Source organism: Artemia franciscana, chromosome 2, assembly GCF_032884065.1.
Source record: "Artemia franciscana chromosome 2, ASM3288406v1, whole genome shotgun sequence".
Classification (NCBI taxonomy): Eukaryota; Metazoa; Arthropoda; class Branchiopoda; order Anostraca; family Artemiidae; genus Artemia; species Artemia franciscana.
The window spans coordinates 28,590,069-28,613,517 of NC_088864.1; the positions used below are offsets into that span (position 1 = coordinate 28,590,069).

The 23,449-nt window shown below is 34.8% G+C and overlaps 1 protein-coding gene across 1 annotated transcript; it reads right to left on the minus strand.

The window, feature by feature from the left end:
- Window positions 1-1,394: 1,394 nt before the first annotated feature.
- On the minus strand, window positions 1,395-21,049 carry LOC136039773 (large ribosomal subunit protein uL13-like). The gene is made up of 6 exons (XM_065723641.1): window positions 20,958-21,049; window positions 12,966-13,096; window positions 8,721-8,830; window positions 7,117-7,262; window positions 3,395-3,517; window positions 1,395-1,519 (listed from the first exon to the last, which is right to left on the minus strand). Exons 1-6 carry the CDS (start codon window positions 20,964-20,966, stop codon window positions 1,436-1,438), a joined length of 603 nt encoding a protein of 200 aa, XP_065579713.1. The 5' UTR covers window positions 20,967-21,049; the 3' UTR covers window positions 1,395-1,435.
- Between the last annotated feature and the right edge of the window lie 2,400 nt (window positions 21,050-23,449).

Here is a 23,449-nt window from a genome sequence, read left to right on the forward strand (position 1 = left end):
TCTCTGATACGCTGAATTTGATGGTATCATTTTCATTGTTTCACCCTTTTCGAAAACAAGGCAAATTTTCTCAGGTTCGTAACTTTTGATAGGTAACACTAAACTTGATGAGACTTATATATTTAAAATCAGCATAAAAAAAACTACATTTTGATGATTGGTGGATTTGATTGGTATCAAATTTCGTTTTTTTAGATTTTCGGTTACTATTGAGCCGGGTCGCTCCATACTAATTATTCCATATATGAAAGGGACTGTCCCCTCCTCAACGTCCCGTTCTTTACGCTAAAGTTTTTTTTTATTATTTTAAAAACTAGATTAGTGAGAAAGACTCAAACTTTAGCGTCGAGAGCGAAGCATTGAGGAGGGGACAGTCCCTTTCATATACGGAATGATTTCTGTTCGTTGTGAGTTTTCGCTCCTAACTTTTAGTTAAAAACTTTCTTTTTTACTTAATTTCCGAACGTTTTTGAATTAATGCAGGTTTTGATTTTTGCTCACCGTATATAAATAATTAAAGCGAAATTAGCATATTAATTTTACTTATTTTGGCTTTCTCGAAGATTTGATCGGACGATTTTGAAAAAAAAAGGGCGAGAGAGGGGGCCTAGTTGTCCTCCAATTCTTTTGTTACTTTAAAAGGCCACTAGAACTTTTAATTTTATGCGAAAAGATTTTATTAGTAATAAACGTACGAAACTTACTAATTAACTTACGTAAAAAACTTATACATTCGTATATGAGGGGGTTCGCCCCCTTGTCAATTCCTCGCTCTTTGCCCTAAAGTTCAAATTTTGTTCCATTTTTTTTTAAGAATGACCCCTGAATCACAAAGGCCGTTTAATTAGAATAAATAGCTCTTTTGAAATTACTAAAATTACTTTAGCGTGAAGCGCGATGCATTGAGGAGGGGATAAACCCCATCATATACGTAATAATTTCTGTTCGTTTTAAGTTTTACTTCTGCTCCTTACTTTCAGTTGAAAAAAACTTGTTTTTTTTTCTAATTTCTGATTATTTTGATTTTTTAATGCTGGAAAATCCAGCGCGAGGTAATGATGAGGGGACAAACCCCCTCACATACTTCATGGAAATTCTATTCCTCCAAGATTTTTTACTTATACCCATACACAAAAAGATTAGGGATGAGTTTCCTTCTCTGCAAGACTAGTATAAAATATCAGTCAGGAAAATCTGAAAAACTTGGACGAAAATCAACAGGGTTTTCTGTTCTGCTTCTCTCTTTACTCCACCCCAGAACACCCCCCCCCATCCTAAAAACACCATTACTTGCCCCATCCTCCTTCAAAACACAGATCTCTGTGCACATCTGATTTATCTTATTATACTCTTAAAAAAAAAGAATCCTGACGAGTTGAGACTTAGAAAAAAAATACTGAGAAGAATAATTTATTTACTCTTCCCCGTAAGGAGTTCACTTGAAACCATAAGATTCAATGACTCGCTGGTAAGGTTCCATCTTCTTGGCGTAGTGCTTTTTTTCTTCTTCTTTCATTTTCTGAAAAAGGAAAAAACACATATTTGCAAAATGTTAAAAAAGCAATTGTAAAATTGAGGTCACAAAGCAAAAAAGATTTTGACCATAGAAGTAAATAAGTAAATGGCAGCGATTATACTTCTTAGTTCTAAACATGCCAATAAAAGTTAGTTGAATTTATAATCTTAGGTTAGCAAAACCTAAGTTCTTTGTAATACATCGCATTAAAGCAGATATTTAGGAATTAATCTAAAACAGCAATGAGCTAAGGTTACCAACATTAGAGAGGTGTACTATAAACAGGGCTGAACCTTAAGCCTCATTACAGAACATAATAAAAATAGCCTTGTTATTATTCTCTAGGCCTACTATGCTTGCCATTTTTATTATTTACTGGCTACAACATAAAGCCAGTCACCAAATGATTTTGCCAGGCTTAGGAGTCATTCTACAGCAACCAATTAACACGAGCAAGGCAAGAAGTGAAGTCCGCATAAGGCCATTTTAATAAGACGGCTGACTCAGTGGTTAATATATTTATGTTATTGCCACAAAATTCATAGACATTAAGAGATAGATAAACTCATATATACCAAACATTGAAAACATTCTAGTTTCAGAGACCATAGGAGACCTTCGACTCGAAAGCAATCTCATGAACAGCTTATTTATTTTATTTTCTAATGATTTGCACCACAAAATTTACACGGTTGGGCTGCTATTTGCCACTAGTGGCCATTTACCTACATTGTCTCCCTAGTTTTGATTTTTTATCTTTCTTTTAAAGGAATCAACAGAAAGGTTTTCAGGAATAATCCCAGACACTGAAAATATCTTAAAAAAAGCACCTAACATGGTATAAAAGCTAGAAACTACAAAACTGCAATCAACCACCTTCAATATCTACAGTACTAAGCCAGAGAACACGTCAGGATTAATTAATTTGCCCAAATAAAGGAAAGAAAAAATTATTTTTCTTCAAGATACTCATGAAATAAGGAGTCAATCGAGTCCCTAGTGACAAAAATCCTATGAAATGTAAAAAAGAATGATGGACCAATTTTTTTCTGAACAGCCCAATCTCTTGACTTGGTCTAAGCCTTATTACCCCAATCAGTTTTTCCTTAGCTTCTTATATATGGCAGGTGGCAAAAGCTGTTTCTCTGAGAACACTGAAGCTGATTAAAAGGAAAAAGGAACATAAAACTACTCAAGGAAAAAAAAGAAGAATGGAGCACGAAATTTTGATGTGTCAGTATAATCAATGCCAGAACCTAGGAATTAACATAGTTCTGCTTGTAGATATGCTTCCGAAAAGAGGCTGGAGAACAGTGAGAAATCCAGATGTTGGGATCAACTTTAGAAGGTATGAGTATATTTTCAAAATTTTAAATATAATGACTCATAATAGGTGATAACAAAACTTAATTCTAGCAATAAATTTGACTTTCATGTTTTTTTCTAGGATCGGAAGAAAAACTAGTATTTTATGGTTACTTCACTTTACACCAACGAAAATGAAATTCATATCTTGGATTTAATTCTAATCCTTATCCTCGATAGAACACTATTATGCAATGACATTAGGATAACCACTGGAATTACCTTTTTATAGCACAAATACGAAATTACAGAGAATATAAAAAATTCCGGATTAAATATCAGACAGATCAATGCATAGGTGGTAGAATTATTATAATAACAGGAATAAGTCTATTTTTTACTACTTATACCTATTCCTCCTAATCCTGTTATCCCTTAAATTTTTTTAATCCTGCTTTACGCCTTACTATTCCTCCTCTCTGGCTTTTTTGTCATGCTATTGCTTTTTTTTTGCAGGCTAATAGATTTTAATACAGTTTCAAGTTGAGAATCCTAATCAGAAAATAGGCTTACCATTATGTGTTTCTTATTTCGGTAAGCAACGGCGGCTTTCACTTTTCTCTTGGCCTCAAGTGTAGCCGTGACATTCTGATATTTCCAGCCAACCTCATGAGACAATCTTCCAACTTTGCAGTACTACAACAACAACAAAGGGATGTTAAAGAACAAATTAGCTAGGGCAATAAATAATGATGAAAATACAGCTCCTTTGCTTTTTACAAGGTCACTGATTGTTATTCATTTTGTCAAGATTTGACTAAAACTAAAAGACCAATAATAACGTTTCAACAGTAAAAAGGAATTGAAATAGCAAGAGCAACTTCCTTTATTAATATTACAGTAAGCATGGACTTGAATGAGGGAGTACTGCTACATGATTGCCCAACACAAGAAAAAAACAGCCACATACCCATACAATAGGCTCAGAATAGGCAAGGTCTGTGCAAGATTTATAAATGCAAATTTCGAATAATTTGTAAGTAAAGTGAATTATGAAAACTATATAGTAAATTAAGCCTAAAGGAAATCTATTTTAAAAAAGAAATAAGAGAAAAAAAAATGCGAAATCATGTTATCAACAAGGCTCAACCCTTAGAGCACTAGCCTATATGGGTTTGCGCAATACTTTTTTTTTTAAAGAAAAATTATTGACCGTAGTCAAAAACATTCCAGAAGAATCGCATTAGTAGTTTGAACAAAAATGTTAGAACAAAACTGAACAAGATTAGAACAAACATGTTTAACTACCAAAGCTTGAAGTCTACCTAACCCAATTCCATGGTCATACCTAAATTCATGGGAAAGGAACGATTTTTATAGTAGCCATGATAGTTAAGCATTTTTGACCCCTCCCCCTCCCGGTAAGACCTTTTCCAACGTCAAGTTAAATATATTACTCGACTATAAGCTACAATCTTCTTATTTTTTCGTTGAATAAAGAATCATTCCAGAAAAATTTTTGGAAACCTATTTTCGATTTCTAATAAAATTATAATAACACAAGATTCAGCTTTCAGACAGTTCGCGGTAACGAACTTTAGTAAGGAGCGACCCGGCTCAATAGTAACCGAAATTCTAAAAACGGAATGTTGATACCAATAGTTACATCAAAAGAATCGCATTTTAATGCTGATTTTAAATATATAAGCTTCATCAAGCTTAGTTATAACCATCAAAAGTTACGAGCCTGAGAAAATTTGCCTTATTTTAGAAAATAAGGGGAAACACCCCTTAAGTCATAGAATCTTAACAAAAATCACACCATCAGATTCAGCGTATCAGAGAACCCCATAGTAGAAGTTTCAAGCTCCTATCTACAAAATGTGGAATTTTGTATTTTTTTTTACCACAAGACAGATCACGGATGTGTGTTTATTTGTTGTTGTTTTTTTTCCCCAGAAGTGATCGTATCGACCCAGTGGTCCTAGAATGCGAGAGGGCTCATTCTAACGAAAATTAGAAGTTCTAGTGCCCTTTTTAAGTGACCAAAAAATTGCAGGGCACCTAGGCCCCCTCCCACGTTCATTTTTTCCAGAAGTCACCAGCTCAAAATTCTGAGATAGCGATTTTATTCAGCATAGTAAAAACCTAAGAACTATGTCTTTGGGGACGACTTACTCCCACACAGTCCCCGGGGGAGGGACTGCAAGTTACAAACTTTGACCAGTGTTTACACATAGTTTGGTTATTGGGAAGTGTACAGACACTTTCAGGGGGATTTTTTTGGTTGGGGGAGGAGTTGAGGGAAGGGGTTTATACGGGGGGAACTTTCCATGTAGGAACTTATCATGGGGGAAGAGAATTTCCATGAAGGGGGCGCAGGATTTTTTAGCATTTTTTTAAAGAGCAAGGAAAATGAATATGAAAAAGTTTCTTCAACTGAAAATAAGGAGCAGCATTATAGCTTGAACAGAAATTATCTGTTCATTGAAAATGAACAGAAATTATTACGCATATGAGGGGTTCACCTCCTCCTAATGCCTCGCTCTTTACGCTAAAGTAATTTTATTAATTTCAACTATTCATTCTACGGCCTTTGTGATTCAGGGGTCATTCTTAAGGAATTGGGACAAAATTTAAGCTTTAGTGTTAAGAGCGAGGCATTGACGAGGGGGCGGACCCCCTCATATACGTAATAAAAACATACGAATTTAGAAAATCGTTACGAAAGTTACGTATATTTTTACTAAAAAAAACGTTCGTAAAATTGTTTTAGTTGCCTTCTTAAGTAACCCAAAAAATTGGAGGATAACTAGGCCTATTCCCCCGCTCCTTTTTTCTCAAAATCGTCGAATCAAAACTATGAGACAGCCATTTAGCCAAAAAAATAAATTGATATGCAAATTCCGTTTTAATTATTCATGTGCGGAGAGCCAAAATCAAAGCATGCATTAATTCAAAACGTTCAGAAATTAAATAATTTTTTTTCAACTGAAAGTAAGGAGCAATATTAAAACTTAAAAAGAAAAGAAATTATTCCGTATATGAAAGTGGTTGTCCCCTCCTCGACGCCCCACTCTTTGCGCTAAAGTTTTGTAATGTTTGAAAAAGTAGAGTTGAGAGAAAGAGTCAAACTTTAGCAAAGAGCGGGTTGTTGAGGAGGGAACAGCCCCTTTCATATACGGAGTAATTTCTATTCGTTTTAAGTTTTAATGTTGTTCCTTACTTTAAGTTAAAAAAAATATTTTTTTTATTTAATTCATTCTAGGCATGACAATATCTAATATTCAAACAAACATCGAACACTAAAATGAACACTCATAAATTAGTTGGTACGATATTGATTCAAATAATCTTGAAGAGATCCAGATTACTCTCTGCTAATTGACACTTATTTTTGTGCTCTGGTTTCTTGACTAAGACAAGAGAAACAGATGGATTATGAGTATTCTTAGGCTACAAGAAAACTTCTCATCAACTATGGAAAACATCGCAATTATTCTGTGCTCGTTATAAAGACCCAGCAGACTTACGAATGGTATCTACCAGTCAACAAGTATATTTAAAACACAATCTGGCTAGTGGGGCTAAATCGGTGGGTCGCAACTAAATCATGAATGTGGGACAAAAGATATTAGTTTCCACTGCCAGCTCTTGTTAATATATAAAAGTTCAGCTAACTGTGCATATTATGAATTATGTTTTTTGTTTTATCGCTTCAATATTTCATAACTTCCACTTTGTTTCTTATTTTGTAGCTGAAGAAAGCCAACAAATGCAGGACCGAGCCATCAACCTTTTTTGCGACTCTAAATTGTTTGCGCTTTCAATGGTAGTTTGATGTCACAAACTTCCCATTTTGTATTTGATAAATGTTGTCTAATGAGACTTTGAGAAAGACCTGGACTCGAGCCCTTTCCCATCATAACACTGGCCTCAATCAACTCGCCCATAACAAGGGACCGTGACGTCTTGCAATTTATTAGCCCATGCATTATACTGCTTAAAATTAAATTTTCTAACTGGATCGGCTTCTAACACGTCTTGTGTTTATTAGGCCTATGGTCCATAAAAGAACGCATAAATTCATGTCAAAAGATTGGCTTTATTATTTGAGATCAAACAACACCACTGCCAAAGAAAACTGTCGTAACCTTCAAATTACAATTCTGATTACCATTTCATTCACTCTCTGTGCTAGAGCAACAGCATAAAAACAAAGAATTAGGAACTAGCCTATAAGGAACTTTTGCCAACGGAAGTGCATACCACTACCAGAAACAACAACAACATACCTTTCTACCAGGTTTGAGTGCAACGGCTCTAAGAGCACGAGGCGCAATTTGTTTAGTCATCCTCTGATATTTCGGTGGAACACCTTCGTAGGCACGGAGACGTTTCATTGCTTGACGACCGCGGGTGGTTTTGTATGGAATCATACCTAAAAATAATAAGAATATATACTACGGATCAAAGTAGGTTTGCAGTTAACTATATGACAGAGTTTCAGACAGTGGAACATAGTTATAATCATATATCGATCATAGAGCTGGGTTTTTCATCATGCCAAAAACTGGAATTATTCAAAGAAATAGAATTGTTTACATTGAAATAGCGATTAATTAATAACATTGTCCATAAAGCCACCTCCAATGACGCGCTGAAAGATCATTTTACAGAAGCATCAGTCTTCTGTAAGTGTAACAATACTATCTAGAAGATTCATTTTTTAGCAGTGTATCTCATGACTTAAGATATCACACTTCTAAGCAGCTTCTTCGAATCTTCGTATCAACTCAGCTCTGCTTTATGGCCAAGTCAACACTTGAAATGGAAATAAGACCACAACCAACTCTATGAGCTGTCGTTGAAGAAGAACTCATAAACAACTTGAAGCTAATATTTGAAAACCAATTAATTTGACATCAAACATGAAAGTTATAGTTAACATGCAAGTACCCGGACATAGTATTCCCTCCCCCCCCCCCAAAAAAAATTATTTCCTAAATTTCTAAGTAAAATATTCTTTGGGGAGCCTAAAACACTTCCAACACCCTTTTCCAGAATGTAGGCCATAAGGTACGCACAAACAGTATGGCTATAATAATGTAGTATAAATGTATCTAAAATTAAAGGGTTTGCTCCTTTATTAAACTCCATAAGATTACTTCATTCCCCCTTCCATAAAAAAATGGAGGAAATAATGGGATTTTAATGACGTAAAAAATTACAAAATCAACAAAACCTTTGATTTTACAAAGCGCAAAGACAAAAACCGTTGACCTTTGTTGAAACCACTCCCCAATTACAATCCTGGGTATAGGATTAGTAGACGCATGATAAAGGGAGAAAACCCTGATAACCAGGAATATTTCCAAGATTGTGAAAATAATAGTACCACACCAATTTCAAAGGCAGATTTCATTAGAGGAAGATCAATGCCCCAAGCCAAACTATAATCACATGTTGATAGTGAGCCAAGATTAATAGATGATACGTCTTCTTCAGTAATTTAACGTCGTACTTTTGCTAGAGAAGCTCTAATTAAAAAAAAACTAAATCTTTACTCTGACCGGCCTTTACACTTGACAGTTTATAGGTAATCTTGTTCTTATCTACAGATATGATTATAACATGGCTTGAAAGTAAGGCTCTTTTAGATGCATTTTCTTTTTTCTTCTATACATCAGGGTATATTTAAAGCTATGTTTTTTTTTCACTAGTATTTTGTTCTCATTTTTTACTCATATTTCTCTTCGCGTCCTGTTTTGCAACTTGCTCTTAAATGATATTAGATGTGTGTTATGCCCATTCCGGAGTTATTAGACTGCTTCATTATGGTTAACATCAGCAGAGTTAAACTATTTATTTTGACAAATTCATAGTAGATAATACTAACCTCTGACTGCCCTCTCGAAGATTTTAGATGGGGCTCTGTGATGGAAGGGACCTCTGGCAGGATTTACGTTACATCTTTTCTTCAAAAAACGGAGATACTTGAGCTTGGCTCTGTAAGCAAACAAATTTTTAGGAATTTATTCAGCACATCACAGTAAAAAGGCAGAATGTTTCGGAAGTATCAGCAATTGGAACATAGCAATAATCATATATCGATCATAGAGCTGGGTTTTTCATCATGAAAAATGAAATTTAACTATCCTAGGGAGCCAATCCCTTGCTATAAGCAATCGCGAAAAACTTACTCTTCATCTGGATAAAAAAATGTAGTTACTAAACTAAAATGCCCCATTAAAATCCCGTAGGGAACTTCATATCAAGTGAGAAGCATTGTCAGTTTGCTGATAAAAAGAGAAAAAGATCTTCCACATCTCTAGCAAGTAGCAGTCAATCTTATAAGACATTAAATAAAACATATAGACAATAAAAAAAAAACTTTTTTTAACTGAAAGTAAGGAGCAACATTAAAACCTAAAACGAGCAGAAATTATTCCGTATTTGAAAGGGGCTGTCCCCTCCTCAATGCCCCGCTCTTTATGCTAAAGTTTTTTATTGTTTTAAAAAGTAGAGTTGTGAGAAAGAGCCAAACTTTAGCGTAAAGAGCGGGCGTTGAGGAGGGACGGCCCCTTTCATATACAAAATACTTTCTGTTCGTTTTAAGTTTTAACGTCACTCCTTACTTTCAGTTGAAAAAAAAATTATTTAATTTCTGAACCTTTTTGAATTAGTGCAGATTTTGAAAATTGCTCACCGTACATAAATAATTAAAACGAAATTTGCATATCAATTTTACTTTTTTAAAACTAATCATAATCGCCTAACCTAAGTTTGTTTTTAGTTTGAATGACTCCTGAATTACAAAGGCTGTTTAATTAGAATAATAACCTCTTTTAAAAGTTAAAAAGAGGCAACCCCCTTCATATACGTATTTTCTGTTCGTTTCGAGTTTTAACATTGCTTCTTACTTTCAGTTGAAAAAACTTTTTTATTTATTTAATTTCTGGTCATTTTTTAAATAACGCTTGGAAATCCGGCACCCCCTTCAGGGAAAATGCTCTTCTCCCATGGAAAGATCCTCCAACATAACCTACTCCCCGACCCCACCCCTCCCAGAAGAAAAAATCCCCCTGAAAACGTCCGTATATTTCCCAATGACCAATAATATGTGTAAACAATGGGCAAAGTTCACAGCTTGCAGCCCTTCCCCCGGGGACTGTGCGAATCTCAAAATGATGGCTATACCAAAATTTTGGTCTGGTGACTTTGGGAAAGTTGCCCTCCAATTTTTTGGTCACTTACAAAAGCGTTAAAACATCTTATTTCCGTTCAAATGAGCCCTCTTGCCATATTCTAGAACCACTGGGTCGATATGATCACCGCTGGGAAGAAAAAAACAACAAATCAATATGCATCCGTGATTTTTCTTCTGGCAAAAAATACAAAATTCCACATTTTTGCAGATAGGAGCTTGAAACCTCCACAGTGAAGTTCTCTGATATGCTGAACCTATTTCGTTTTTTAGTTTTTCGATTACTATTGAGCCAGGTGGCTCCTTACTTACAGTTCGTTATCACGAACTGTTTGATCAGCAAACCCCTTTTTAAAAATGAATAGCTTCAATAAAAAAAAAAAAATTAAGGAGAGAAGTATTAGAATTTTATTATGTTCTTGGTTAGGTTTATTCTCAAAATTCTTTGTTTCCACATCCTTGTTATTTACAGTCATACTTTTGCTTATATAATTTCAGTGCCATGTCCTACTTCTCAGAAGAGTTCCCTTCTCTTGCTTCCAATATTTCTTGTTTCTAGAAACTAGAGTTACTTGTTGAAACTGCGCCGAGAACCTGCCTACTGAGTGGAACGAGCTGCTGGTCGTGGAAACTGTAGAAACATGTACCCACTTGCTTGTGCTATACATGCAACACAAGACTGTTCAGCCCAACTCAACAGAAAGGATACACTGTACAATATTTTGCCACTATCTCAGGTCTTTTGTTTGGGGACTCATGATTTCCCCGTGTTTTGTCCCAATTGTGTCCGTCTTCCACAATCCCCCCAAAAGCTCGAAGTGTTTCTTCATTGTGGCATGCCAAGATTGAGTTTAACCTCATTGCTGTTCTTCTATTTTGAAAGAGGCTTAAATTCAGTAGACTCCAAACCAACGTCTGTCTAAGTGTTGAAGATATAAATTACAGAACTTTTGATTATTATTTAAAAGCCAAAGACAAAAAACACTGACCTTTGCTGAAACCCACTTCCCCAATTGCATTCCTGGGTCAGCTTCTGACCAAAGGAGAAATGTCAGATCCAAGAAGCCTTTGGCACCCTAGATTTACCACTCTAATTTTTATATATATTCAGGCCTAATTCCTTTTTGATGATATTGATAATTCTCCTCAGTGCTTAACCAGAGTCAGTTTAATATGGCAGAAAAGATGGAACGCCGAGGCTCTCCCATCTGATCAGAAGAAGGGTGAGATCATCTAACCATTCAAGAAAGGAAAGAAATCAGAATGCAATGGGCAGAGAGGAGTAACAATTCAGATGATTGGATCAAATTTCTCTGTCAAGTAACTGTAAACAAAATTAAAGGACAAGTAGATTCTACGCTAAGAGATTAGCAACATGGTTTTAAACCAAACTGGTCATATGTGGAACTTCCAGTTTGGCCATATACTGGCCAAACTGGAAGATGATGGGTACCTAATCTTCAGTCTTTTGGCACTGCTTAAAGAGTCAAATTAATGGCAGGTAAAGATCATCTTGGTTTCCATGCCCTTAATGAAAACTTTTGATTCAGTTCATCAAGAAGCAACAGGGGATTTTTTTTTTCAGATAAAAACATAAAGAATATCATAGCCCCTAACAGTTGTATGTAACAGAGACTGATCACAGAAGATATGTAACAGAACATTGAGGAGCCAGATTCAAAAGCCTCCCAAACAGATCTGCAGATCATTGTGAGTAAGACCAAGTTAATGTTCATGGCATAATCACTTCGCCTACAGCAGGTCTTAAACTTAGGTAAAGAGAAATTGAGGAAGCCAGCAAATTCAAGTAACTGGGTGGTACACTAACACAAAATGGCAGTTGCGTTACAGGTCATGTTCGAATTACATATGCAGGTGAAGTCCCTGACTAAACAACCACAAATAACTAATAAAACCTGGCTAAGAAGGTAGCAATACTTGGGTCAAATGACGTGAATGAGACAATGGTACCCTCCTTATGCTGGACTCTTCTGGCCGAATAACAATTGGTTGCTCACTTGAAGATGAAGGTACTGTAGTCCTTGGTTCGGGATTACCCAATGTAGAGGTCAACCATTGCTGCCCTTTACTCAACTTTGCATAAAAGATAATAGTATCCTGTAAAAAAAACTCTATGTCCAGTAGTCATGTTTCATCTAAATGTACATGCCTCTTTAATATACCAAAAAAGCAAACAGTATTGATATAAGAGATTCACCTAGAATCCGAGAAAGCTCACAATTTATTTCGCATTTTAATTCTGTCTTTTTCTTAAGGTTAGCCCTAAAAGATAGAGATCCATTCTCTAAGACCATTATCATTCCATTATCAACAATGATACAAGATCAACACAATCAAAAGTTCAACAAACTGTTTTCATTAACTTAAAATAAAACAAATTCAATTTACAATAAGCAAAAGGTTGAACTAACTTATAATTAAGAGAAACCCTTAAAGTTTAAAAAACCAATGCAATCAGTAAAAAAAAAAAAAGAGGGCTGCAGGGATTTAACAACTTAAGAAAATAAATCCTGCCATTTGATGATGTAATTTTTTTTTTTTCGAAGTTCCTCGAGAACATTAGCAATGGTGATAGAATTACCCAATATATATTTTACCCTGCAATCACTCTGCTGACAAAGCTTACATGCAGTTGATGAATGATCAGCTAATTATTGTTATTTGGAGGCAAGACTCAAATCGGATTAGAATACAGCAACAACAACATATTAACAAACTTGAACTTGTTATGTAAAATAACCCAAGCTACCTTGCTTTAGTTTATCTACTTTTGAATACTGTCTAGTCAATAAGTTGTGACTGTCTGTGTACATTTTCTTTTCCATTTTGTTTTAGCAATTCTTGGATAAAAATTCTTAATCTTAAATTAAATGGTAAAACCCAAAGCAGGTCAGAGACATGATAGTGAAATCTTACCTATAAAAAGTTCCTGAAATGTTAATCTCTTCAGCCCTTAAAACAATAACCTTGTTTCCATTGAGAAGTGATTTTGCTACAACAGTAGAAAGTCTACCCATAAGATGCCCACTGGCATCAATGATAATTGGCTGCAAAGAAAAGAAACATATACAAATGATTGATAGAAATGTTTCTAGCCTCAGTTAATAAGACACAAAGTAAAGGAAATAACAACATTTGATGGAGGGGGGAATTCAAGAGAAGTACACACATGAGAAAAATCACCTTTTGGTATACACCAAGACTATACTGATGATGGGTGCCTCAGAAGAAAACCAGTTAGAAGCCAAATGACATCTATTTTAGATTCAAGGAGCTGATTTTCAGAAGAAGAAACAATAATAAAATCAGGCTAGCTTTCCATGCTATAACTTGGCTGCTTAACAAGAATACTAAAATACTGGTGGCTGAGAATTGTTAAACATGAAGCAGAAATTTGAATGCAAGTAGTAAAAAATAAAAATAAAATAAAAAACACAGTTAAAATTATTTGTGAAATTGTGAGTCTCTAGTCATATTTAAACCATATTTACCAAATGAACTGGACACATGTTTCCAATTTTGTTGGAACTGATAGGTGATGGCATCCCTGCTTTAGAATAAGTAATTTCAATATAATGGATTCTAGCAGAAATACAATGGCTGATGATATTATTTACTATTCATGACCTTGTTTTGAAATGTACCATTGGTCCCACTCTCGTGAAACCCTTCTTTTGAAATATCTAACACAGTTAATTGTTGCTGTTTTAATAAAACTGTTTTATTATCTAGTTCTTGACAGGAAATCTGACCTCTGATTAGGTTTCATTCAGAAACTATGAATTGGCTGGTATATAATCAGACAGCAAGTTTAATTGGACTTTGATAAACTTCTGTACTTACAGGTAATAAATTCTTTCATGACCAAAGTGGACCAACATTTCATACAAAATATGTTTCTGTCCAATGATTTATCTGTCTTTGACCCCATAAGTTCATATTTTCTCTTTTTTTTAGAATGTAGAGGGTTTTATGCAGTGGCCTATTTAGGGGGAAGGACTGGTCCTCCAGAATTCCCAAATAATTTAATAAGCAGCCCCTTTGATTTTTGTTGTATATTTTGATGATATATTGGAAGTGCTGCACTTTTTTGGGTTTTATATATCTGTCTAAGAAGTGCAGTGCATCAGTCATATAGTATATGCCTCTGTAGAACTGATTGACAGAGATAGTAGTGAATCAGATGAATTTTACTTAAAACTACAGGAACAAATAGACTGGGTCCCAGGTAAAAATGTGGTGTTTTATTAGGGAATTTCAATGTCAATGTCAGTAAAAATATGGATAGATGTTATCCTAGCCTAGGAAAAATTAGGTGCAGGAAAAGGCTGCAATTTTGTAGGCATAACAATTTAGTTGCAACCAATATAGTATTTGGTCATAAAATGGCCCATACATTAACATGGTATTCACATGATGGTAAGACAGCTAACCTTATTGATTATATTATTGTAAACTGAAAACTGGCAGGATCAATACAAGACACTACGGTATATAGGAGTGCTATTATTGATGTTAAAAGTAAAGATCACTTCCAGGAACAGTTTAATACTAAAATGGAGACTCTAAATTTGACAATGAAGAAGATGGATGGAATAGTTTCAGGAAAATAGTTTGTGAAGTTGCTGATGGTGTCTTGGGGAAGAAAGTTAGAAACAAAGCTAGGAATATTAGTGACAGTACTTTATGTTTAATAGAGAGGAAGGGCTTGTAAAGGAATTATTTGAGTCATATGTCATATGAAAATAAGAGGAATGTAAAGAAAGTGGAGAAAACACAAAAATATGAATTAAGGATGTGTGAAGTGGAAGCCATGGATAACATTGCTGAGATGCAGCCAGATAGTATAATAGTAAAATAATGTACTGGCATGTTAATATATTGAGAGAGAACAGTCAATCTGGACTTGTATCAGTTAAAGATAAGAACAGGGACACAATTAGAGATAATAAAAGAGTAAAAGAGGAATGGGTAGAACATTTTCAGAATGTGCTAAACCATAGTAGAGTTACAAGAGAATATATAGAAAATAATGAAAAGGTTGATGACACTTTGGATGTGAAGGAAGATTTATTTTGTTAGGAGGAATTAGTCACATTACCAAAAGGACTTAAAGATAATAAGGCCACAGGTGCTGATAGTGTGGTAAATGAGTTTCTTAAATATGGTGGTTATCAGGTTACAAATAAGTTACTGAAGATTACGAGTATGTTTTTTTTGAAAAAGAAGAACAGGAGTGATTTTAGGAAAACTCTAACTAAACCTCTCTAAGAAATTTGATAAGAGTGAGTGTGGTATATATAGAGGCATATACCTGGTTTCTACTTTCTTAAATATGGTGGGTATCAGGTTAGAAATAAGTTACTGGAGATTATGAATGTTTTTTGAAAAAGAAGATTTTAGAAAAACTCTAACTACACCTCTCTATAAGAAAGATGATAAGAGCGAGTTTGGTATATACAGAGGCATATACCTGGTTCCTGTTGATAGCACATTACTTAATATGCTCATGCTTTTTAGACTTAAAAAATTAAGACAAGAACAGTGTGGTTTTAGGTAGAACAGAGGACATGTCAACCAAATTGTCACTCTTAGATTAATAATTGATAAGTGCCTGAGTAATCAAACACCTTTAGTCCTCTGTTTTACAGATTATGAGCAAGCATTTGATTTAACTGATAGAAGAGTCTTAGCAAAGGTCTTATCCTTGTATGGTGAACCAGAGACATACATTTAAGCAATTAGTTCTACGTATAAGTATAACATTGCTGCAATAAGTTATGAAATGAGGTTTGTAGCTGCTTATGTATTAAATCAGGAGTTAAGCAGGGTTCCATTATATCCCTATTTGCATGGACTCTTTTGATAGACTTTGTCCTAAGAAGCACAGCAAAAACAATGACAGAACAGAGAATCAATTGAGGAAGTAACACTCACATCAACTTAGATTATTCTGATGATTTAAGCATCCTAGACAAAAGTGTTAGCAAAATGGATAAACTTTTAGAGGTTTTGTGAGTTCAGGGTGTGAAAACAGGCTTGAAAATTAACGTTAACATTGCATTTTATATTAACAAATTATTAATGTCATCAAAATTAGTATTAATTAGGGGCTAGGTCCCTAATGGTAGGAGTAGGTGAAGATGAAAAGGTGGTGTTGGATAGCAAGAAGATTGATCAAGTGGATAGATTCATTTACCTTGGTAGTATTATTAGTAAAGATGGTGGATGCAGTGAAGTTGTTAAAAGTAGAGTAGCTAGGGCACAGGGTGTTTTTTCATAGTTGGAAAAATTCCGGAAGAACAGGAAGATAAGTATGCAAATCCAGATTATAACATTGGAAGCTGCTGTGATGACATATGGTCAAGTACAGTTCTGAAGTGTGTGCACTACAGAAAACAGAGCAGGAGTTGCTAGATGTTTTCCAGAGAAATTACCTACAGATTGTTCTGTATACCCAAATGGAATGGCCATATTTCAAACAGTATGCTGTACAACAAGTGTGGTTCAATCCTACTTTCTAGGGCTATAATGAGAGAAAGGTTGAAATGACTAAGGCACCATCTGAGGCATCCTACTATGCTTGTGCTTCTGTACCATACTTATGCTTATATAATGCTTATGCTTATTTTATGCTTGTGCCTTGCTAACGTGTTGCTTTATTTTTTAAGTAGCTTGGGTCATTAAATCCTTATCAATACAAATATTGCACCATCTGTAGATAAAGGATTACAGATTGACCTTTTTGGCCAACTGTCTAGGACCAAATGAAAAGCAGATAATTCACAGTTCAGATTCTGTAGACATTTAAGGGAAATGGGAACTACCTGGGAGGGTGCAAAGAAGGAGGCTTTAAATAGATTGGGATTGAGAAGGAGCATGTATAGCTGTATTGGTCTCAAACAGCTGGCTGCTGCAGCAAGTTGTTGGTAGTAGTAGTATTCCATCACTTTGTTCAACTCTTAGGCAGCTCTTATTTCATACTTATTACCATTAAGTTTGATCAGGTGGAAAGCTGTATAAGCTTTATTGTTAGCATTTGACTAAGAATGTTATTAGTTACTGAGACAAAGATAAAAGGAACTCATCTAATCTTGTTTGTGGCAAAAGCATTCCACTCAAAGAGATTATTAACCAGTAACTTTTTTTTGCAGTTTTATAGTTTTTTCTTCACTTTTTAAATGCTTAAAGAAAGATTGGACATTGAAAATGAAGCATAGCAACCCCATAACAGCATTGCATGATGCCAATCATCCAAAACTATTGTCAGCATTTTCTCAACATTACAACCTCAACATTTACTTCAATAGCTTATTCTAAATCCTAACACCAATAATAAAATAGATTTCTTTAATACCTTAGAGAAATTCCAAAATTCTTAGAACTTTTTTTTAATTAAAGCAGCTGCTGAAAATCCACAACTCTATCAGAAAAGCTATTCTGCACAGCAGAGTAGTGACAGATTATTTATTAACTTAGTTGTTTTAGGAAATGAATATATTGATTGTCCAACTGGTCTTCTCTCCATTAGCAGAAAATACTTAGAAAGGCAAGAGTTGTTTAATTTCTTGAGAAAGAAGAGGTGAAATGAAGGCAGATGCAAGACCTAGAGGTATGGTGCTTACATATCAACTTTCTAATCTCATGACTAGACTAAAAAAAATGGCTTACACAATTCCACCAGAAGTATGTGCCCTAAATCTTTGTTGAATAAGGAAAAGACTATTGTCAATGAGCCGAGGCATGCAAGAAAAGAACTGTTGGACAACAAGAGTTGATTTTTTGTCCCCTATCTTCTGAGGCCTTTGGCCACTTTCCTGGTTATTGAACCAAGCCTTTTCTCCCAAGGCCTGCAAGAAGGGAGATGGCAACTATGAGGTCAGTTTTCCTATTTCCTCTTGGAATTAGCCAAAGAATCAAACAAAATGTGAAACATGGCTGAAATTATGTAGCTATGAATGAATGAACCTTATTTCCCACTAAAAAGACATATTGTCACTAGCAGAGTACAAAATTACAAAATTGCAGGGACATTTTGAATTGTCTCCTAGAAACATGAAATATGTTTCTTCTCTAGTGTAGGCAATGTCAATTGAAACACAATTCTGAATAAAGCAAAGAAATGCAGAGTTTATTGATATGGGCCAATCAAATGGGTGATGTAACTTTGAAAGAATAGCTTGTTCTTGTCATCTGTTTCTACAATCATAAATAGAAGAAAGGTTTTTGTGCTTTGACACTGCAAATGATTTGACTATTGTAGGTCTAACAAAGTAGGTTATTAGACTGTGCCTAGAGTTTGGATTAGACAAGAACAAGTTAGATGGGATTGGCTTTGATGGAGGTAGTAACATGTCCAGTTTGTGCAAGAGTGTTCAAGCAGTAGTATGTAAGAAGCATCTACTTTCTATTTACATGCACTGCTTAAACCTTGCCCTGATGAAGGCCTCCACACTGAACTTACTTTAAATACTATATAGCTTCTTTACTACTTACTATGTTAGTTTCTTTACTACCATCCTTTCTTTTACAATTAAAAAAGCAAAAGCTCCTTTGCTTTTGCACTACAAAGTGGGTTGAAAAGCATGATAGTGTCATCACAAATCTGGAGCTTTTCCCTACTCTTGTTTGAGTACTGGAAAGCTTTGTTGACAACCAGTCCAACTCAGGTCCAATGGCAAAAGCCAACTCTGTAATAGCAGCCATTGCCAGGTTCAGCATTATTTTCTCTGATTCTTGTTGCAAAAGTAAGTTTGATTCTGTTTCTCTGCAGAATAAAAATGCAGATCTACTTGCCCAATGTAAAAAGATTAGTCTATGCCAGTATGCATTTAAAAAGTTAGCAGAAGCAGCTTTTCCTTCAATTTAAGGAAAAACAGCTTAGACAGATGAAAATGTTGAAACACCCACCTCAATACCAAGATACTATCACAGGTCATTCAACTTTTCAAACACTTCTCTTTTTTAAAAGACTTGTCTCTTCCCCATACCTCAAGCAGCTATGTGAAGAATTCAAAATAATATTTCTTAACCATCTAACTACAGCATTTAAAATTCAACTTTTGCTACCTTGTTTTACTGCTGATGCTGCAATAGCCAAGCTTCTGACAAAGCTACAAAACAATAAGCAGCTATGTTTCTCTGAGACTAGTATCCTTCCTGATCTGACTGTCTGGCAAATCAAATGGAGGTCTATTGGTGAGCCTTATCCTTCTCATGGAGTTACTGGAGCTCTTAGTGAGTGAAACAGCCACTTTATTCCCACTATTCATTTATTCTTGATTGTATTTTCCACCCTTCATGTTCCCATGGCATCAGGAGTATACAAGCTAAAACAGTTCAGACATACCTCCATAACCAGACAGGAGAAAGCAGGTGGTGTAGTGTCACATTCATATCTATCAATTGTGATGTCATGTTGGATATTAACAATGTTTAAAGCAAATGTAGGACTGAAGCAGGATGGATGAAAATATAAAGAATATTTATGATTATGAATTTTTGTTTTCAATTGAAGGATTATTGAGATTAGATCTCTTCAATTGCATTAATTGAGCTGATTATTTTATCCTTTTTTAGTAGCAGAGCTCAAAAACAGGACTCTAACAGTATTTAATTCTGGAGTTTCTAGACTTCTGGTGGCTTTTAGCTGGTGCATCCCATCCCCCCTGAACAGGAATCCCAGATGTGCCACTGGATTTGTTTCATTTTCAACAAATTCTTGGTGCTGATGACTAGTCTATGCTAATGAATCCTAGCTTTATCTTGCAAAGTTGCATCTTTCTGAAAGATTTCAAAAGTGGATCTTCTCTAAGCAATCAAATAATACCTGACTCCTAATTGCCTATCCTACAGTGCTAAGACTGATGAAGCAGCAAATGTTTATATAATCACACAATTTGGTAAATATTGATCAGTTTGTATTATTGACCAACAAATAAAGTAATCATACCACTAGATGCCATTTTTTATGCTCTTTATTAATATAATAATTGCTTTTCTTATAAATTCAGTTTTAAGCCTTTTTTGGACCCTATTTAGAATGTTTTTTCTAAATTTAGGAAATGAATTTGCATATTTTTAAAATCTCAAAAATTGAGATTCAGCAAAGTTGTGAAGCTGAAAACAGTTTTGGGTAAAATTCTAAGGATAAGGTTTAAATCAACAGAGTATTCAGGTAGCTAAGAAATAAACTTACTTCTATAGTAAGAATTGTATCTTGAATCAAATTAAAAATGTATTTGCACCAGAGACAAACTTTACCACCACCTCTATGTATACCAATTAAGAGTAGCCTATATTCTAATCCACAGGATATATTTACACATTAGGGGGAGGGGAAAAAGGTCATTTCAGATGCAAATGAATGTTAAATTTAGATTCAGGATGAAGTTCTAACTATAGAGGAAGTTTGAACTTTACCCCAATCCCCCCCTCTAATGTGCAAATGTATAGGCTAAGCCTACTTTGAATTAGGATATATTAGAATAGGGGTCAAGTTTGTTTCTGATGCAAATGCATGTTAAATTAGGATTCAGGATGCAATCTGACTATACAGGTGAGTTTATTTCTATCTAAATAGTCCATTTACATAAACCTTATCAAGTTTGAGTTTGGCTACATAGCTGTCAAGTTTAGAGAATCTGTCTGAGATTAGGCTTCACTGTTGATTATCAGTATAGGCCTAGCTAAGATATTTACTTCAGTATGTAGTTATCTGGGCCTAAGAACATTTGCATTAAGAAACCATCAATATGGAAACAATCCAACTACTAAGGTATAGTTTAACAAAATTGGCCTGGTTTAGCAAAACAGCAGACTGTCGCCAATATACCTCTACCACCTTTTTGGAAGTCAATTTATGAAGCTGGTACATTGACAATCAGAGAAATAATAAATTTTACAAACCCTCGACATTTCTGTACTTTAGTACAATAGCGTTGCTGTTGCGCTTAGGAAGTGCTGTAGTTGAAATCTGGAAAATCATAGCTACGTTTAGTGGTTTTCGTTTAAGTAAGCAAAGTCACCCGTGCTGTTTTACTTTTCCGGTAGCTCCGGTCTCCATCGGTTTTTTTAACACTACTGTGATGCAGCAGCCTTCTTCTTCCTGGGTAAACTTGGAATTATCAAAACGAACATAAAAAAAACTCCCATTTTTTTCATGAAAGAAGTAATGCAGGACTCACATGAGCTTAAAAGGGGCTTTTTGAGAAATTATCTGCAGGAGAAAGTGGCTCGAAAATTAAACATATAACAATGGACCAAGGTTATTATGTAAAGAGCGGCTTTTTCGTCCCCAAACTAGATCGGAAATATCAGAGTGAATAGTCTATTGTTATATACGTAGGGATATGATCCAGGCACACAAACTCCTCTCTACCAATCAAGAAAATGAGCTCCTGGAGACTGACCCCTCCCACATAACACGAGGACACCCAAAACAAATCCGCAAACTTCATGCAAGGACTGGTGCAAGATCCAGCTTCTTTTCGAACCGGATTGTGAACTTCTGGAACAACTTCAAGGAGAACACTGTTTCTGCTGAATCAACAAATGTATTGAAACGCCGTCTGGATGTTGAGTGGAGTGACAAACCGCGGAGATTTGACTGGGATGCACCAAAATCTTCCACCAGAATCTAATCAACCATGTATGCAACTGTCATCATAAGAAGTGATTCAATCGAATCAAAGTCCTATTTTCACTCCAAGCTGTGAATTAAGGTAATTTAAGGTGATCTCTACAAATACAGATTGTTGTACACCAAAACAGGACGAGTTTATTGTACTCGTCAAAGCAGAAAATTCTATGTAATTAATATGATTGATGATGCTCTGCCTAAGAACTGGAGTTGTCTTTCTGTTCATTTTTGGTAATTATATGGGCTAGGGAGGGTATTTGGCCTCTGATCTCTTTAGACTCTTAAGAATTGAACTAAAAATTTCAATTTCCAATGAAATGAGCAACCTCTGAAGTTTTTACGACCACTCCTTACTCATAAACCTTATATGTCCCTGGAACATTACTTAAGACGAAATAGAGAATTTCGTCTTAAAATCTTAAGACGATCAAAGTTTAAGGTGAGTATGCTATCAAGCTTAAAACGAACAAAAACATTTTGTTATTGAACTATAAATGAAACCCAGAACGAACAAAAAGTAAATAAACAGTCATAGCAAACAAACATACAATAGATACTAATATATATGAACGAATAAAACTTAAAACGCTTGAAACTTTAATTGAATATGCAAATTAAGCTTGAAACGAACAAAAATACAACAAACAAGAGTTTGGGCTTTGCCTCTTTCTCTAACTACAGAGGTCTAAAACCTACTGCGTCATTGGCGCTTTGTTGAAAACCATATGTGTCATGAGCATTCTTGGAAAGTACAAATAAAATCAAACTGAATATTCGATTTTTAATGATATTAATTCTTGAAACATCATCGGTTTTAAGATTTTATTTCTCTTTAATGTTTATTTTTGTTTTAAATGCTGTAATAACTAAAAAAAAATCTAATACAATTTGTCTTTAGTGAAGCGCTAATGACGCAGCATGCTTCAGACTTTTACAATTAGAGAGGGGGCAGTATCCAAACTTTTGTTTGTTTTGAAACTATATTTGTCTTGAATAATCTTTGGAAGAACTAATAAAATTAAACTGAATATTTGGTATATAACGATATTAATTGCTGAAAGCTGATAAGTTCAAAATTTAATTTTACTGTAATTTTTATGTTTATTTTCAATGATGTAATAACTTTACATCATTGAAAACAAAGAAAATATTTGTAATATGATTTGTTTTCAGTAAAACGCAAATGACGTAGTCGGTCTTAGGCTTTTACAGTGAGAAAAGGAGGCAAAACACAACCTCTCGTATGTCGTAATTTTTGTTCGTTTCAAGCTTGATTTGCTTATTCAGTTTAAGTTCCACACGTTTTAGGATTTATTTATTCATTTTTATTAATACCAATTGTATGCTTGTTACTGTTACAAAGCTCGTTTTAGGATTTATTTATTCATTTTAATTAATACCAATTGTATGCTTGTTACTGTTACAAAGCTCGATGCTGATGATGTTGGTCTGCCAGCCTTTTTTATCCACCTTCCTAGTGAAGTACCATTCATTACTGCCGATACTTTTTGTGAGTTGAGTTGCCGTGTAAAGTCCAGTTTATCTGAGCTACACTCTTTGTCTGAGTGTTTGAGAACTCTCCTGCCTTGAACAAATGGACGTCCTCCGTCGTTAACGCAAGAGTGTTCTGTCTCTTCGAAACCGTGCTATGCAGTTATTCTAAAAAAAAAAACTCCTACTGACCTCAAATATCCTATTGAAGAAAAAGAGACCCTTGATACCCTGGATGGTCATGATGGCATCGTAAATGTGAGATCTG